We start from the raw sequence: 19,232 nt of genomic DNA, 5'->3' as shown, positions 1-19,232 counted from the left end.
TTGAAGCTGAAGAAGAAACTTCCAGAGAACGGTTTCCAAATCAAGAAATGTGGTTTCGGAAGTGCTGCATTATGGGTGTGTAAATTGTGTGCTAGAGCACTTTATGAGGCAATCAATCAATTATATGTGTCTGTAAATATTCAATTAAGCGACTGTATACGTCTCTGCTCTGTGTAATGAGACGCTAATGAGGCTGTCTGTTATAGCACATCAAAAGGCCAGACTTCAGAGGCCACAGCAGGGAGGAAGAGGTCGCTGTCATACACAGTCCACTGCTGGTGACATTGGGCAGGGACCGCAAGAAACCCAGCAGCCAGCAGATACTAACTGTGTTTAAGCCTGTCCAAACAGTGTCTTTGTAAAGGTTAGGGGATCCAAACGAATTAGGATTGTGTGCCAACGTGTTTCCTGCGTTATCTTGGGGGTTTTAGTTTGTTGTATGTTGGTTATTTGGATGATAAGTGATAAGACAGCTTGTGTGACTTCGTTACGTTCTGAGTGAGTATATTTAGGACGGTTAACACAGTGTCTACAGGATGTGTTGCCCACAGTGTCTCAGCAATACAGTATGGCTGTTTGGGCAGGGGGCACAGCCTCGTCCCTTGTTCCGTTACGCATGAATGTACTGCTCATTTGGTCATAATACACCTAAGGGAAGAGGGCATGGTCTTGGATTTCTTCTGTTTCTGATTCAGATGAATGTCCACTGTTTATGTTGCCTTCTTGGTAATTATACTCTGTAGGGGTGGTGTAACGGTATGTATTCGTCCCGTACCGTACGGTACTTATCGCATACATTCAGTCACAGGCGATCCACACTCCAATCCAGAAGGGGGCGTGCGGCAGTACAACGCTGTTTGCTACCAGTAAAAAACGCAGAAGGAGAACTGCCGAAAGATATCAATAAAACAGCTTGAGTATAATATCTCACATAGCATTACATTTACCTCAGGTAGCTATTTAGTGATGGCAGCAGGTTAGTTCACTAGGGAAAGGAACTCTAGAGAGAAGCATTTTGTATATGCATTATATACGCCCTATTTATTCTATTTACTTTACCTGTTTGTAATGTCTTGATTAGCCTATTTAAGGTATGTTTAAATAGATTTGTCATGAAAACAAGTTATGACAGCGGACAGCCACTGTGTAAATATTTATATTTCAAAAATGAATTGAAGTAGAAAATTAGCTTTATAATTAGAATTAGAAGTTAATGCAAATTTACACTTGTCGATATCTACAAATAAATAGCAACTCAATTGAATAATTTGGGCTCGGTTGTTAATTGTAACCTTTAATATTATAGAAATTTGTAATTAAGGGCTTCCCATATAGTTTACAGCATTAGCTAAGATAGATTTTTTTTTATCCTTTAGAAAATTTTAATTATAATGTAATTTATTTAAACACATATACACATTTGTTTAAAAAACAGTTTAATTTAAAGAAAAAAAGAAGCAATATTGTGTTTCGTTTTCTCCCTCCTGCTGTACCGAACCCGTACTGTACCGTGACTTCAATACCGAGGTACGTACCGAACCGTCATGTTTGTGTACCGTTACACCCCTAATATTCAGTGATCTCTTGCAATCCAAATAACTTTTTTTTTAGAGAGAATTTTTAGGAATATATAAGTGGTACTTGCCTGTTCAAAAATCGCCACCATGATGGTAGTGTGCTCTGAGTACTTGCCTTAGTAAGCTCCACAATTATGCCATAGACAGCATAAGCGATTCAATATTTTTTAGAGCAAGCGAGGGAACACTTCAGCATAATGTTTCATTATGCAACGCTGTTTGGAGTCACTTGACACAAAGATTAGTTGTCCACAAGAGTGTGTACTGTGATAAATATATTAACTATATTTTTATCTCGGCTCACCCCAGTGAAAAAATAAAGAACAATTTCCTGTGCGGTAGGCTTATTCAGGTCACATCACCAGCTAAATTTAAGGCCAATTAGCTTTTAGATCGGCCTCTAAAGCCCCAGTTCCTATGTGTAACTTTTGCTGTGGCAGATCCAACTTTCTTCTTTCAGAGAGTGTGTAGTTAGAATGGACTCCTGGAGGAAGTATTGAAGTATTGTGCCTATGAATTATGGTTTGAGAGACCCGCAGCGCTCCATGCTAAGTGTTACTGTCAGAGAAGAGCTGCCACGGAGAGCAGGAGGGAGGGAAAGTGACAGCGTAAATCCCTCCACACATCTACTCCAGCTTCTGTCTGCCTGTTTCGTGTGGGGGGAGGGCCGTGAATTACAGCCCATAAACGTATCTTATTTTCCTTCACTCTGTCTTTGTATCTTAGAGTAAACTGTCGGGTTTGGGGCTAGATGAAATATCTGTCATTAGCAGCTCTTCCTAAATACTGTTGTTCATAAGTAAGGGTCAGAGGTTTTTCAAAACATCAAATCATTGAGCTTGGGCTTTTTTAAGCGATTATACACTGTGTGCACAATTATTAGGCAAGTTGTATTTTTTAGGATTCATTTTATTATTGAACAACTACAGTGCTCTCAGTAAATCCAAAATGTTAATAAACCTCAATCCTGATTATTTAAGGAAGTAAAAGTGAGGTTTTGGCTTTCTTAGGAGAATATCTGTGTGCACAATTATTATGCAGAAAAATGAAAATGTTCCCATCTCACTTATCAATTTTCATCTGTTAAAGTGAGAATAATTCACAAAAAAAGTCAATTTACAAAATAAACATTTCTGACATAAAAAAAATAAATAAAAAAAATCAGTGACCAATATAGCCTATATTCTGGAATATGACAGCACTGGAGGATAATGCGTTCCTGGTTGCTTCACGTTTGATTCTTCTCAAATCTTTGCCAGTTCATTTGTGTTTTTTTCTCAACACGTATTCTTGCGACTCTGTTGAGTATTTGCTACAAAACGTTTGATGGTTCTGTGATTACGCCCCAATATCTTAGCAATTTCAAGAGTACTGCATCCCTCTGAAAGACCTTTTACAATTTTTGACTTTTCTGAGTCAGTTAAATCTCTTTTTTGGCCCATTTTACCTGAGGAAAAGAAGCCGACTAATAATTATGCACACCTTGATATAGGGTGTTGATCTCCTTAGGCCTCACCCTCCCTCATCATTACGCAAAAACACATCACCTGAAATACTTAAAAAAAAAAAAAAAAAAAAAACTGCATAAAAATGATGATATGGTCAAAATACTCACTTGCCTAATAATTCTGCACACAGTGTACATTATATATGATTTTCACCAGGCGGATGATAAAAAGGCCATTTATATTAAGAATGGACTTCATGTCTAGGACAGAGAAAATCATAGAAATGGCACTTTTTTACTTGGGACTTGGGTGAGTAAACCCCCAAAACACCTCCCAGAACATTTTAATAACCCGGTAGCAACCACCTAGAAAAGCAACAGCAACAGCTAACAACAACCCAGCAACTACCCAAAATTCCTTAGCAGCCACATATTCCAAACACCTAGGCAACTACCCAGAGCACCATCGTGGACTCAATGTCTGACCTAGAAAATCATAGAAATGTTTCTTTTGAATTGGGACTTAAGTAAAGCACCCCGAACACTTCAACAATCTGCTAGCTACACCCTAGCAACAGCATAGGAAATACCCCAAACACCTTAGCAACCGCATAGCATCCCCCTAGCAATTACACCAAAAATCTTAGCAATGCCCTAGCAACCACATCATTGTGCACTCCATATCTAGGGCCAAGAAAATCATAGAAAAGTCTCTTTTGACTTGGGTAAGTAAACCCACAAAACACCATAGCAATGTCCTAGCAACCAGCCAAAACACCATAGCAATGCCCTAGAAATCACCTAGAACACCCTAGCTACTGTACATCCTAGCAACTGCATTAATTAAAAGAGTTTGTTCGCCACGTGCTAGTTTCCCTACATCTTGAAACTTTGGGAACAATCTCTGATAAATGAAAACATGTTTTTGGTCATCACATTAAAAATAAAATTTAACTGGATCATATTTAGGAAAATCATAGCTGGAAAAAGTGTGAAGCACTTGAAAGTCCTTGAAAAGTGCTTGAATTTCTCTTTCAAAAGGTTGTACGAGCCCTAAATATGAATAATGTAAAAACATTCAACTATTTCTGCCACAATACCATGTTTACAGTTACAGTTAAATCCAGGGTGAATGTTGGTGATTTGTGGACTGAAAAGCCTACTGTTTTCGTTCATGACACAATGTTTCTCCTGGTTTCCATTCAGCTTTTTTTGATCTGGTATCTATGGTTTATAACAGAGAATTCTGCGCGGAATTTGAATGCTTCGTACTAGATCACGCAGTAGCGATGTTATTAATACTGCGGCAAATTCAAACGCTTTCTCACTGGATCTCTGAGCGCTGTGTAGTAACAGTGTCACGTGATCGTTTGATGTTTCTCATATGCAACAGAAATGACCGCTCTTATCAGTTGGGCAATGTGGTGGTGGCACCAGTGCGACCTCTAACAAATTTAGTCGCAGCGACAGAAAAAAGTCACTAAATGCGAACATTTGGCTGCAGTCTAGAGCCCTGACTCTACCAGCCACTCAGAGCACCCTTGTGGCACCGCATTCTGTATTGGCAAACCCAATAATTTTCTTTGAAAATGTAAAAATCAAGTTGCATTTACAGTATCGTAGCCTCTGATTTGATTTAAAACTGTTTGATTTGAAACTGTTTGAATTAACAAGATGATTCCAGGAAATGAACAAAATTTGGTTCATGTGCTATTTAAGATTACAGCACTGGGATGAAGAGAAATGTGAGCATGTGACCGTTCCACAGGCTCCTTTTATAGTTTCTCTTTCTTCTTTTGCAGCAATACTTCACACTACTGATTATTACTGACGGAGTGATCAGCGACATGGACGAAACACGTCACGCTATAGTGCAAGCCGCCAAGCTTCCCATGTCTATCATTATCATCGGGGTGGGCAACGCCGACTTCACCGCCATGGAGTTTCTGGATGGAGACAGCAGCGTGCTGCGATCCTACACAGGAGAGGAGGCAGTCCGAGACATTGTGCAGTTTGTCCCATTCAGGGACTTTCGAAACGTGAGTCCGATTCCCTCTCTCGCTTGATCTCTTGATTATACATGGTTTCAGTTATATAAAGGTATTCTCTCTGGGTGGATGATTCAATGCTTTAAAAATGGTTATCTCAATGCAGGGTCAAAAGTCTTTATCGAGCAGCAGCATTAAACTCTCAATATTATGCAGATGAATTGACCCAGAGGCTTTTGCTTACGCATATAATCAATATTTCTGTTGCCACAGACCTCTGGATAGTTTCTTGTTGTTCTGAAGTGAATCCAATCCTGGATCACGTTTGTAAACAGAATCTTCAGTAGGAGTACGAGTAGGCGGTCTGTGGGCCATGTGATTTCCTCAACAGCAGGAGGGAACGGGCAGCACTGCCTCATTTGGGCTCCATTCAGAGGAAATTAAAATTCATTTAGCTTAGAGAGAATATGGGAGGAAACAGTGCCAACATTCACCGCCACACAACCGAATGTGTCTGCCATTTCTTCGTTTTCATTACATGGAAGTGGATTTAACAATCTAACAAGTGTCCACTGCCAGCTTGTACTTAAATATGCATCCTCAATGATGTCGTTGCATGTGTTTGTTGTTCTCACAGGCTCCGAAGGAGACTTTAGCCAAATCCGTATTGGCAGAGCTGCCGCAACAGGTCACACAGTATTTCAAACAGAGGAACCTGTCGCCTAGCAACACAATGCCGGAATAAGAGCCGGAAGCCTGAAGTTCACACTGCATGTTGCCAAAACCTGCTAACTGTTTACAAACCCTCCTTGACCACTTCAATGGACAAAATGCATGTTTTTTCTGTACATAACTGTTTTTATTTATTTGTTTATATATATAAATATATACATGTATGACGAATTATCGATTGAAATGCCATTTGTGTGTCTATCACAAAATATGTAACAGTGTTTGGTTGAATGTAACTTTATACTACCGTTTTCTGTGTTTTAAGAGAAGTGAAAGCTAAAGAGTACCTTTTATGTAGTGATTTGTATTAAGTGATATGCGTATGGTGCCATGGTCAAGGTGGTGTTGTTGATTTTTGTACAGTTTTATTGGTTGTGTATGTTCCACTCAGGTCAATAAATTTCATTTGAGAAAATAATGACTGGTGCACACATCACATTTTGCAGAAACGCATTGATTCGGGAATGGATTTCGAGCTGCAGGTTGTTAGTGAGTCACATTAACACCTTCAAGTAACACTATTTCTAAGTGATCAAGCACTGCTGTTCTTTTAGATCTCTTATAGATCACTTTGATATAAATCTAAATGGACTTTTAATGGATAAACAACTAGGGAATATTAAAAATTTCTTCATTGGTGTTCCGAAGATGAATGAAAGTCTTGGAATTTAATCGTTGAGTAACTGATAACAGAATTTAAACTTTTGGGTGAACTATCCCTTTAAAAAGTAGCCAAATACTGTAGCTATTTAGGCATTGTTTTAGGTTACTGCAGCCTATTACAAATCTTCATTAAAACTAGTTAACTCTATTAATCCCGATTAACGCTAATATTAAAAAAAGGTTACTTTTACTTACGTAATTGAAACACTGAAATGCTTCCAGGGGCGAAATTAACCTTCACCCTCAAAAAGCCTCTTAAAAAGCAGCTCACAGCATTTCAAGTGGGGAGTAATTCTCCACAATTAACAAAAAATTCATTCAAGTCTGCCTCAATTCTCATATGGAAATTTTTCACAATCCATTAATTTTTCCTCACTGAATATTCAGTTTCACTCAGAAACTCACATTATTACAGAACTAAAATGAGTCGTGAATTCGGTTTTATGTTGATAAAAAAAAAGAGAAAAAAGCCCAAAAACGTGAGAAACACATTTATTTTCCATTCTGTCATCACTGGTTATTTCCCAGTGAACAGTCAAACACAGATTCATGTCCTTATAGGGCACAGTTCTTGAAAATTCCAGCTTTCTTAGCATTGCAGCATTTTGTCTTAAAAAAAAAAAAAACATCAAACTTATGTAAAATTCAACCAGGACTTTTAAACATCTTCAAATAAGCCCATAGTATGTCTGCTTTGTCCTGTGATGGTCAGAGATTGGGACTAAATGTTTCATGTCTTCTTGATCCACAGCTGTCAGTCAGTGTCCCCTTGTCCACTAGAGCTCTGCAAACCGCAAGGGTGGGTAGATGGGAAGGTGCGTCACCAGGTTAAGCTGCCAAGGGTTTAAACTGTATAGAACGCAATATGAGGAGGATGGGGGAAGTGTCATGTTTTGAAAGCACAAGACATCAACAACCACAATAGAAGTTAACATTAAAGCCTTTAATAAACATCAAGCAAGTGTACTAAACATCCTTATCCAACACTGAAATAACGGATACCTAGAGCTAAATCGTTTTAGACGTTTAAGCTAAATCGCGCCGCTGAGAAGGCAAGGGGGCGGCACCCAAGCCTAGGGCAGCACAGGTGATAGTGAGTGTGTTCTGTCAGTGTGTCTATCTGAAGAGCCTGTAGCGTTTTATGGGAGAGCCAATCTCAATCTCGCTACCTTCGCTGTCGCTGCTGGACTCAGAATCACTGCTGCCGGAGTAAGCGCCGAGCCCTGGCAGGATGCCCACGCATACAGCGGCGGAGGGCAGGTGGAGAACGCCCGAGCGGGTCATGTCCACGGCAGGGGATTTGGGCTCGACCGCCTCCTGCTCTGAGAACACAAAACAATACACGCACATAGAGCGCACGCATTCTCTGATGCATTTGACATCTGACGTGGCAGGTTAATGTGGGAAGGTGAATCAATATGTTTCTCTTGATTTCTAGCAGTAAATATTAAAACACGCTTACATTTACATTATTTAAAAAAATATTCCAGGTAAAATACAAGTGCTGTCGAATGCTACAGAATTTTCTGTCAGTAAAAAAAAAAATAATGTTGACAAATGCGCTTTCAATTAATGTCTATTGTGAAATATTATTACAATTTAAAATTTTAATATATTTTAAATGTATTCATGTGATGGTAAAGCTGAATTTTCAGCATCATTACTCAAGTTTTCATTATCACATGATCCTTCAGATATCATATTAATATGCTGATTTGGTGCTCAAGAAACATTTCTGTAACACTTTAGTTTAGGGTCCACTTTAGTTTAGGGTTCTCACTATTAACCAGTCGCTTATTAACCTGCATATTACCAGGATATTGTCTGTTTATTAGTACTTATAAAGCACATATTAACTCGTTATTTTGCATGACCATATTCTAAATCCAAACCAATACCTAACCTATACTACCTTACTAACTTTTTATAACTAGTAATGAGTTTATTGAGGCAAAAGTCATAGTTAATAGTTAGTTAGTTAATAGTGAGAATTGGACCCTAAACTAAAGTGTGAACAACATTTCTTATTATTATCAATGTTGAAAACAGTTTTGCTGCTAAATATTTTTGTGAAAACTAAGATAATTTTCCCCCCAGGATTCTTTAATAAATAGAAATTTCAAAAAAACAATGTAAAAGTCTTAACTGTTGCTTTTGATCAACTTAATGTATCATTGCTGAATAAAAGTGTAATTTCCTAAAAACTGACCCAAAACTAGTGTTCAGTTGTGTACATGTTTGTTTGTTTTTAACAAAATGAGTCATCAAAATCTTTCATATTGATTACTATCAGTATAACAGTCATAATATGTTTGCATACATTTGGTCCAATATGTGCTGTAGAAAATGCTAAATGGTTTAATAGAAAATCAATTAAAAAAATTGTTAAATGAAAAATGAGTGCTGTAGAAAATGCTAAATGGTTTAATAGAAAATCAATTAAAAAAATTGTTAAATGAAAAATGAGTCATTAAAAATTATTTTCTGCCATAAAAGACAATCTTAAGATTAAGGTATTAAACTTCTAAAAACATTTTACAAAATATGTCCGCTATAATGTTTTGGTGCATTTCTTTTTTAAAGCAATTAAAACAGAGAAATCACTTTACATCATTACATTAAGTGAAGGCAGCATTACACTACAATGCTCACCTGTCTGACTGCCATTGCCGACTACCGTCTCCTCTACTTTCTGCTTTTTACTCCCTTCTGAGGACTGAGATGAGCTGTACAAAGACAAAAATGAATCACAAATCATTATACATAAAGAATATACAGTCTCAGATTTCTACGTTTAAAATACATTAATGCTCGATTTCACAGACAAAGCTTAAAGGGATAGTTCACCCAAAAATGAAAATTCTGTCAGTATTTACTCACCCTCATGTTGTTCCAACCCCGTAAGACCTTCGTTCATCTTCGGAACACGAATTAAGATATTTTTGATGAAATCTGAGAGCTGGATCACTCCTCCGTAGGCTTCTTCAGGGATTGAACTTGCCAGCCTCGAAAAGTTATTAAAGACATCGTTAAAATAGTCCAAGTGACTACAGTGGCTCAATCTTAAGTTTATCAAACGACGAGAACACTTTTTGTGCGCAAAACCCCCCCAAAAATAACGACTTTATTTCAACTATTCATTTCCTTCTCTCTGGGCCTCGAGTCAGGTTACTAGTTTAACAGGGTACGATCTGTTGTTGTACGTCACACGCATCACCCACATGACCAGCGTCGGCCAATAGTGAGCCTACGTGTGACGTAGCTCTACGCTACTACACTACGTTAACTGACTAGAGGCCCAAAGAGAAGGAAATGAATAGTTGAAATAAAGTCCTTATTTATGTTTGTTTTTTCACACAAAAAGTATTCTCGTTGCTTGATAAACTTAATATTGTGCCACTGTAGTCACTTGGACTATTTTAACGATGTCTTTAATAACTTTGAGGCCGGCAAGTTTCAATCCTTCAAGAAGCCTATGGACTATATGGACTCAGATTTCATCAAAAATATCTTAATTCGCGTTCCGAAGATGAACGAAGGTCTTACGGGGTTGGAACAACATGAGGGTGAGTAAATACTGACAGAATTTTTATTTTTGGGTGAACTATCCCTTTAAGCCTATAGTCCTAGACTAAAATGCATGTTTGAGCTGTTCAACTTACACTGACTTATCTTAAAATATGTCAGTGCCATTGTTTTGTCTCAAGATGCACACCAGTAATGTTTTTTTTTCTAAGGCACTTTTATAAAAGCTACTTAAATGTTCTAATTTAAAGCTCCAGTCCGTAACTTTTCGGGTTAAAAATTATCCAAAATAAATTTGAGCAGGTACATAACCAGCCAGTGTTCAAAACTATCTGCTTGCCTTTGCTTGATTCAAAACGGTAAGCTTGTTATGTTTTTAATTCCAGTGGTACTGGTGGATTTCCGTGGGAAATTCGAGCATGTCTTTGCGTCATTACGTCACATCTTATGTACACATTAAGGAGGAGTCTCGGCTAGTAGGCTATATTGCGTGTGTGGATGTTGGTGGTAGAGAGTTATAGTCTTTTCTCACAGCACTTGATAATTAAACTCATCAATTTGATGGCGGATCCAGAAAGGTTCAAACGACAATCACCAGTGACAACTTGAGATTCACCCATTTTAAAATGCAAAAGACTTCGGACTTCCTACAGAAAAAAAGAGACTGCAACCGGGCACATGCGAAAACAACAATACATATGCGTGTTTGCATTTCAAAGAGTACAAGTTCTAAGGAACATTAATTTGTTGGTATGACAATTAGAAATTAGGCTGCACAGAAATGGAAACTTAACTACAGGTAGCCCTAATACACATTAAATGTATTCACGCAATGCTGATGTTGTTAACATTAACAATTTAGGAACAAAGTATAATTTGCACGGTTTGACGTGATATGATAATCGATCGTTAGATTTAATCAGTGCGATTTACTGCAATGCTTTTTTGGTCAGAACAAAAGTGGTTACTTACTTGTTCAGATGACATTTTCCGGTGAAAATTCTTATGTTGGTCATACTTCCAAAAAGTAGAATCTGTAATTCCGAATGCCAGTATCCACACCGCGCAGTGACTGACAGCCGCACATTCTCTTCAAAACATTGGATTCATCCGCGCTGTGCCGTGCCGAGGCACAACCCACGTAAAGTTGATAATTCCGTGAATAACTGCAATTGCAGATTTTGAACAGAGATGGCGACAAAGAGGAAAAACTACGGACTGCAGCTTTAACTGAGGCCTAGTCCAGGCTTAAGGCTGATTTATACTTCTGCGTCGGACCGACGCTATAGACTATGCGTTGGTCTTCATTTATAATTCTGCGTCGTTGTCCGCAGTGATGCGCAATTACACATGCGAGGGAGCATGTGAAACCGGAGGGAGGGGTTCTAACAGACCAATCACAGCGCTTGTGTCCTCGTATAATTGACGCGTTGTTACATTTTTGGAGAGGTGCATATCAGGGTACGCGCGCTACACACAGCCTATGACATAGCTACGGCTTGAGTTCGATGCAGAAGAATAAATTGGGCTTTAATCTAAGCCCTGTCAGTGAAACCAGGCCTAAATATAATAATTGAATAGATGTCGAGGTACCTGCGTCGTTTCACTGCCCCAGCCAGCAGGTGGGCCTGAGACAGGTGACTGGTTTTGTGGGTCTCTGAGGGTTTGGGTCCTGCCTTTTTCTCTGGCTCCTTCTTCTGGCTCTCGGTGGCTGCCAGCTTCTGTAGAGCGCTGTGAGGTTCACTAGTCAAGGAAAAATCACTGACATACACTTAGGTGTAATTAAACTGTGAGAAAACTTCACTGCAACATGACAGCCATACTTTCCGACACTGCTGTTGTGGTAAGCCACTAGACCAATGCAGTTTTTCATTTTATACTGAAACATTCTCATAAACCTAAATTAACTTCTTGGAGAGCCCCACTTTAACAGCACACAAAAAGAACAAACCCACAGACAGATGAGGAAGCTAGGATAAAGAGGGCAACTGCTCAAAAAAAGTCACCACAGAAGCCACCACGGCAATCAAACCTACTTCCTTTTTTCGCTTAGTGCATACAGATGGCCTAAAAAGTTGACACAGTTACAGGTAAGAGAATTTGGTGCCTCCACAGGAGGCAAATTCAGTAGAATTAGGGCACATTACTGTATTATTCTACAGATCATGGTTCTCAGCAGTGCTTTTAGATGCAGTTATCAAGCCCCGAGAAAGGTTTCAGTTGCCACGACAACGCATCCTCCAACCTTCTATCCACAGGCATACCTGATTGGCAGAAGAGAAAAGCTGATCGTATTAGATGTTTCATGATGAAAATCAATTGTATGATTTGGATAAAAGCATGACCTTTAATTTCGATAGTTTAACGCAACAAAATTGTGCTAATGTGGAACAATCTTCAGTAATTCAGAATTCATTGTTACACACCAAGCAAGCACACGCGAGCCTTTATTCAAGATTTAAACATTTCCATTAATAGTAAATTTCCATCTAATTGAATAGAATAACCATTAAATATTATTCATATTATGATTTAAGAATTTTATATTAGTAAAAAAAACCTAGATCTTAATAAAAACATTTTGTAAAAATCTTAATGGAACAAGGGAATGGACCATTTAGTTTATGTAATTTTTAATCATAAAAAATAAATAAAAAACAATTAAAATGTGTTTAAATTTAATTTTGCAAAAACAAAATGTTTTTGTAGCCTGTATACCTCGAGTAAGCAAGGTTTGGGTTAATCAACCGAGAGTTCAGGGTATATGTGACAGTAAGCTAACTTTTATTTCTGGAATACCCTGCTGATAAAATGTTTTCTTTCTGTGGCGCTGAAGAGATAAAGCAGCACTTGACTTTTTTATGTAAACATGCGCTAGATGGACATCTTTGACCTTAGGACCTGTTCAAACTTCAAACCAAAGACTATGACTATTAAAGGTGCAATAAGTGATTTCGGAGAAACACTTGACATTTGAAGTCGAGGCCCAAAAAAACACACCCTACCGTATACAGTACACCATGCTCAAGCTCGTTAAATTTGGGTGGATTCTGATTGGCTGTCATTGTTTTTACCGTTCATCAGTTGGAAAAATCATTCTGAAATTGGTTCCAACTATGTTTGTTCTTTGACCTTAGTGTGAACTTCCCTATTCTCATAGAATCAAACAATTATTAAAACTTTATTGTTATTGTCCTGTGTGAATGGCAATTTAGAACGATTTTTTTATTAGAATGAAAAAAAAAGTACAATTATTTGTTTATGGAATATTGCAGTATTTGTTGAAGTCTGCTGCAGAGCTCGCTTCAGTGCGGGCTCGGCAAAAGTGCACATCGGGCGCATATCGGCCGCAAAGGGGGCGCTCGCGAACACCCTTCTGAAACTTAAAATAGAAAATGGGACACTGCTACGACCCTAGGGTCTCATAGACTTAATAGACATGCGCACGCGGCAGCCACTGTTAAGACCACAAGACTGAAAGTGCCATTTGGGACAGGGCCTCTGATGATGTGTTTACTGGCGCAAGAGCAGGACAACCTGTCACTCACATGAAATCGCAGCAATAGTGAACCAATTCCTGTTGGACAACATCATGTCCCACCCTACATTTTTTCTTGTTTGAGAAGATCTTGGATATGTGTCACAATAGAGAAGAAAAGACAAACGCAACTTCTGTTTCGTGCCGACTTTAAATACCTTGAAAATTTAAAGTGACAGAATATATAACTGCAACGCACGCTCATAATAAACAGACAGTTATCGTGTGTTTGTGTGGACGCTAATATAGTTTTGAATCTTACTGTAAACAGGTCTTTACAACCAGTGGCAACTTTGCTTTAAAAAGTGTGTATTTCAGAACATCAGAAATCAATTTCAATAGTACATTGAGCTTAATTTATTATTATATTTGATAGTTTCATCCCTGCATTTTCTATTATACAAGCCATTGTTAGTCTCAAGAGTATTTACATTATTGAATAATACGTAGATCCGCACTGAACATTTGTGTGCGAATGCACAGGTGGTAGAATATTTGTTAAGCATGTCGTGCTAGAGGTTGTAGGTTTTTAAGCACCTTGAGCAATTGATTGAAGCGCTTGTCTGTGTGAAGACTGTGTACGAGCGCTTAGAGAACACTGTTGCCTTCCGCCACTGATAACAGCTGCAACGAGCACTCAGTATGCACCAGATTGCCTCATAATTTACACAAACGAACGAATTACTAATCAACTGGAGAAATTTATTTTGTATTAATTACATCCGTGCCGCGAGATGTTTCAAAAAGTGGTGGGACCAATATCGGCGCTGGCAAAAAGTGGTGAAAATTACACCTGTTTATGGCGCATTTCGCTACTTTTTCAGCACCTTGTCTATTTTTAGACTCCTTGTCAAGTCAAAGAAGTTTGATTTCAGACCTCTTCTCGAAATTATAAATTGGTGACCATTCCGTATGAATTTTGAAAAGTATTTCTATTTCTTCATCAAGTAAAAGTTCTTTATGTGAAAGGTTTTGCATGACAAGGTATCAGAGTCCAAAAACATCCATCTGTAAAACAAAGTTAACAACTTGAAACGGCACACGGAGACTGTCTGTTTTCCAAACCTCTAAGCCATTTGCCAAGCAAGCATGCATTTCTGTCAGTGCGTTGGGTTCCTCTTTGGGCTGTCTCGTTTGAGAACATACACAGTAACAAGGTACAAGAACTCTTTTTTTACTTTTCACCAGCCAGCCATCATTGCGCTTGACAGCTGAAGCTTCTACCATCAGCTTAACGAAGGTGAACATAGAGACAGACTTGGGCAGAAAGCAAAACTTCCTGTCAATTTTTTTCAAGAGCGCATGACAGTAATACTGTACGTGCTTTAAGGTGCAAAAGGATATCCTGTATTCTTTTATCTCTTTAGCTTCCTCGTCCCGTCTGTGTTTCTCTATTAGAGACTGCTGCCGAGAGACTTCGTCGAGAAAGCTGGACTCGTCTTCATCCAGGCCTTTAACCATGTTTTCTGTGGAGAAACACAACAATAGAATTAAAAAGAGTCCATTAACGGTTCTTTCTGAGGAACCGAGCGTCATGAAAATTATATTTTTTCTCAATCATGAACAGTTCTATTGTCTGTGAATATGACCACCATGCTAGTAGATCAAGAACACCCTTGGAATCAACGGCAATAGGAGCAGCAATGGTCGCTAGGGAGACCGAGAGTGGGTTTGTCACCAGGGATACGGAGATGAAGCCGAGATGCTAAGATCATGCCAGTCCCCCATCAGCCCCCCGCAAGAACAGACCTGCTCTTGATCTCCATCACTCCCATCTGTTCACACTCATAGACACCCACCGACATGCTCAAACACACACCAGCGCATGTCTATGCAAGCACACTCATGTTTTTGCACGAACGGTGACGGATAAACCCCAAAATGAGGTCAAATATAGATGGGAGAGGCAAGCCACCTGAGACCGTGCGATGCGTGTCATCTGAAAGTTAGGCTTTCTGAAAAATAAAGGGATGGAAAATATGGGAGGAAAGCAGCATGAGCGCTTACTGAATTTGAACTGCTCCTCATATTCTTCCTGTTTCTTGTCTTTCTGCTCTTGTAGCCTTTCGAAGAGAGATCGAGGGTCATACGCCTCCTCAGGGGCCTCTGTGGTGCAGTGAGAATGAACAGTCAAAACTTGCAAATACATGTGGGAGAATTAATGCCTATCATTAAAGGAGTAGTTCAATTTCAAATAAAAATGTCCTGATAATTAACTCCACCCCCATGTCATCCAAGATGTCCATGTCTTTCTTTCTTCAGTCGAAAAGAAATAAAAGGTTTTTGAGGAAAACATTACAGGATTTTTCTCCATATAATGGACTTCAATGGCAACCAACGGTTTGAAGGTCCAAATGTCAGTCTCAATGCAGCTTCAAGGGAACAACACGACCCCAATCGAGAAATAAGGGTGTTATCTAGCGAAACGATGTCATTTTCTAAAAAAAAGTGTAATTATATACTTTTTAACCACAAATTCCCATCATCTACTATATCTCAGATGCGCCACGCATTACGTCATCACGTTGAAAGGTCGCACGTGACGTAGTTGGTATGTATTTGTGTTATTGTTTAAAATGGTCCTTACGTGTACATATCCTGGATGTTTAACGATGTCACGCGTGACCTTTCCAACCTGATGACGTAATGCGGGGCGCATCTCAGAGATGGTACAAGACGGGCATTTGTGGCTAAAAAGTATATAACTGTTGTTGTTTTTTTTAGAAAATGACAGATCGTTTCGCTAGATAAGACCCTTATTTCTCGACTGGGATCGTGTCGAGCCTTTGAAGCTGAATTGAGACTGACATTTGGACCTTCAAACTGTTGGTTGCCATTGAAGTCAATTATATGGAGAAAAATCCTGGAATGTTTTCCTCAAAAACCATAATTTCTTTTCAACTGAAGAAAGAAAGAAATGGACATCTTGGATGACATGGGGTGAGTGAATTATCAGGAAATTTTTATTTGAAAGTGAACTAATCCTTAAGCCTCTTGTTAATTTGTCTGATTGGTGCTGACAAAGTGAACGTCTCACCCTCCGGGTCATCTGGTTTGCGGACCTTCTCCCATTCTTCCTGTCTTTTTTTCCTTAGCTCGTCTAGTTCAGACTCTGACACAAACTTCCGGCTGAGGTCCACACCATCTGCCATGGCAGAACCTACACAACACATGCAGACTTTTGAGATATTTATGTATTGATCACCACATTTATAAATATATTTAATCCATCAAAACTCACCAAAATGCGGTTTATTTAATCAGGATAAAAACTGTAGGTAGTTCATTTAGTCATCAGCAGGAGATTCTGTTCAGAGATTCAGAGACAGAGAATAAAAAATTGTAATAATAATAAAAAAAATCATTGCACACGTCATAAATGTATGCAGAACTAATGCATTTAAATATTCACTTGAAATGTGAAGCACAATATAATTTATGCTCCGCCCCGGGTCTATTAAGTGGATTTTGGTCCGAGCAATGATGACAGATTCTGCACGAAAAGGTAAACACTGCCCCCCAGTGCTGGGTTTGAACACTGAAAGTATTAAATTCCAGATCCAGACGTACCTATTTCTTTGATTTTCTGCTATTAAAACGATTTTAAAGTGCCAGTATGATAGCCAGTATATGCATATACACCACAGAAATGGTGCTAGGAACACACAGAAAAGAAAAAAATATTACTCTATTATTAATCTTAAATATGAATCTACCTCAAACCATGGTTTATCAACACTTCCACTGTGAACGTGGAAAGTGCATGATAAAAAAAAACCCCAGCACGTATCAAGTAGTATTGTGATAACAATAAACATCAAAGCAAAATAAAAACGACACATGTAATGCATTTTAGGTTAGAATGGTCAGTGACTTCGTACGGTTACTTTATTTTGAATGCAAGGAACAATGCAATATTATTTTAATGAGACAGCACCGCAGCTTCAGGGCCTAATATTGATCTGAAGTCGAGCGTGCAAGGTTTTGATCGCACTCACTACTGGATCAGCAAGCAGTGATAGTTATACAGCTATTCGTTTAACACACATTATATAACGCTAAAGTCGGTTTGTTTTATACGGCAGACAAATAATGACCAAAGTCAAAGAGGAGACAAGGAATAAATAATTATTTTTTTTAGAAGGAAATGGTATCAGATATTTACCTTGTCCGGTTTTGTGTCCTGGTAAAAGCATCCCCTCAGCAACAACTGCTAAGGGCACGTAGTTCCTACGCAGGAACAACAGTAAATGGGAAATGTAGTTTTCCTGGGGCCTGTACCATGATGGTAGTTGAACAAACTCAGGGTTACAGGATTAGTTTAGAGTTGACAAAACCAAACCAATCCAACCAGACTTTGTTGGTACAATGATGCTGATCATCAACTTTCTCTGTCAACTCAGGCTTTGATCCTGAGTTTAGGAGTTTAAGTGTGACATCAGTAGCGAACAGCCAATCACATGTTGAGAAAGAGTGAAACTGAGATTAATTTCTCGCGAGAGAAGCAGCGCAATTCACTTATTAAATAAAAGTATTAAAATAGTGAGAATTTAAACAAATTTACACAGCAAGAAGAAAACAGCTGTCTATGAAAGAGGACAACTAAAAGAAAAAGTCTCGCTACTGTATATCAGTGCAAGTAAAAGTTCTGAAGTTATTTTATACAGCTGATAAAGGTATAGAGAGAATTTAACATTTAAGCTCACATGCAGTCATTTTATAGCTTCATCTATTGATGTTAAAGCGTATTTATATTACCTTTATATATTTATTCATTTAAACTGGGTAATAATAATTGATGAACTAAAATTGTACCTGTGTGATTGATAAAGGGTATAATAATTACATAAATAATATCTAAATCATACAAATTTATTATTCTAAATAAGCATCACTAAAAACCAGACGATTTTGTCTTAAAAAATCATTTGCTATGTAGTGACCTTTAATTTGGAGTAGAAACAGGTGGAGTGACTTTATCGCATAAGACATGTTTCTTTTTGCTCACAGCTGATTGGTCCAAGTTCAGTTTGCAACCTCACCTGGAACATAACCTGCCCCGGACCAGGTTAGCCGTGGAGCGTAAGTTACTATGGCGATGAACACTGCTAAAAGCCAAACCACTTGCATGGTCCCTAAAACCCACATAGCTGGCTAGTCACCTAAACCGGCTTCATGGTATAGGCCCCTGGGAAAGTTTAGCTTTCGAGAATCAATCATATTATTATTATTTATTATTTGAGTGTACATAATTTTAAACAGTTAAAAAAAGTAGCCTACCATTAATTTCATTTTACTTTGAACGTTTTTAATAAAGGGGAAAATAACGGGATACTTTAAATGTTATAAATATATTTGAACCTGTTAATATTATGAATATGTCAATGTTTTTCCAGTTGTCTTCTAATTTTGTTTTGCCTGTCCAATTAATTAATACAGTAGAGAAAAGCAATGGTGGTAGTATTTTAGATGCCAGTAAACCTGTCTTAAAGATGTCTGGTTGCTTGCAGATGTTTGTTTCTTTGTGTTGAACCAGCTTTTGTGTATACGTTTTTTGAGTTGCAACATATCTGTGGATTAACTACATCACTTTTTTTGTTTTTTAAGTTTTTATTTTATCGATATAATAAATGCGGGACTCGATAGCATAACAAAGATGACAAATATATGTTACACAAAGCATGTGATTTAACTATCAAATTGGAAATTTGTTTACACAACACTATCTTTAGAGCAGAATTTGGTTTGTTTTACTGGTTGCT

General features: G+C 38.2%; 2 protein-coding genes across 3 annotated transcripts in view; one reads left to right on the top strand and one right to left on the bottom strand.

Annotated features, from left to right (window-relative positions):
• cpne2 (copine II) overlaps positions 1 to 6,159 on the top strand; it is a 28,640-nt gene extending 22,481 nt beyond the window's left edge. For both annotated transcript variants that reach the window (XM_077193358.1, XM_077193357.1), the window contains exons 15-16: positions 4,827 to 5,063; positions 5,650 to 6,159. In XM_077193358.1, coding sequence (XP_077049473.1) covers positions 4,827 to 5,063; positions 5,650 to 5,757 — 345 coding nt within the window. In that variant the 3' untranslated portion in view covers positions 5,758 to 6,159. The remainder of the gene's footprint in view (positions 1 to 4,826; positions 5,064 to 5,649) is intronic.
• A 724-nt stretch (positions 6,160 to 6,883) lies between these two features.
• On the bottom strand, positions 6,884 to 17,704 carry psme3ip1 (proteasome activator subunit 3 interacting protein 1). The gene is made up of 8 exons (XM_077193356.1): positions 17,636 to 17,704; positions 16,712 to 16,777; positions 16,508 to 16,630; positions 15,478 to 15,576; positions 14,815 to 14,936; positions 11,526 to 11,665; positions 9,060 to 9,133; positions 6,884 to 7,729 (listed from the first exon to the last, which is right to left on the bottom strand). Exons 3-8 carry the CDS (start codon positions 16,620 to 16,622, stop codon positions 7,524 to 7,526), a joined length of 756 nt encoding a protein of 251 aa, XP_077049471.1. The 5' UTR covers positions 16,623 to 16,630; positions 16,712 to 16,777; positions 17,636 to 17,704; the 3' UTR covers positions 6,884 to 7,523.
• Between the last annotated feature and the right edge of the window lie 1,528 nt (positions 17,705 to 19,232).

This window comes from Siphateles boraxobius, unplaced genomic scaffold (genome assembly GCF_051911475.1).
Source record: "Siphateles boraxobius isolate OS27281-9 unplaced genomic scaffold, OSU_SipBor_1 31, whole genome shotgun sequence".
NCBI lineage: Eukaryota > Metazoa > Chordata > Actinopteri > Cypriniformes > Leuciscidae > Siphateles > Siphateles boraxobius.
Note: the sequence above shows the minus strand (reverse complement) of the source record. Positions and strands in the feature narration are given on the sequence as shown.

Excerpts from the sequence above, each read along its gene's own strand:
- psme3ip1 (XM_077193356.1), bottom strand. The coding sequence starts at position 16,622 with ATGGCAGATGGTGTGGACCTCAGCCGGAAGTTTGTGTCAGAGTCTGAA. Across the intron at positions 11,666-14,814 it reads AAGAGATAAAAGAATACAGG|AGCGCTCTACAGAAGCTGGC; the intron begins ATATCCTTTTGC and ends AGTGAACCTCAC. Across the intron at positions 7,730-9,059 it reads CGGCAATGGCAGTCAGACAG|AGCAGGAGGCGGTCGAGCCC; the intron begins GTGAGCATTGTA and ends TTGTGTTCTCAG.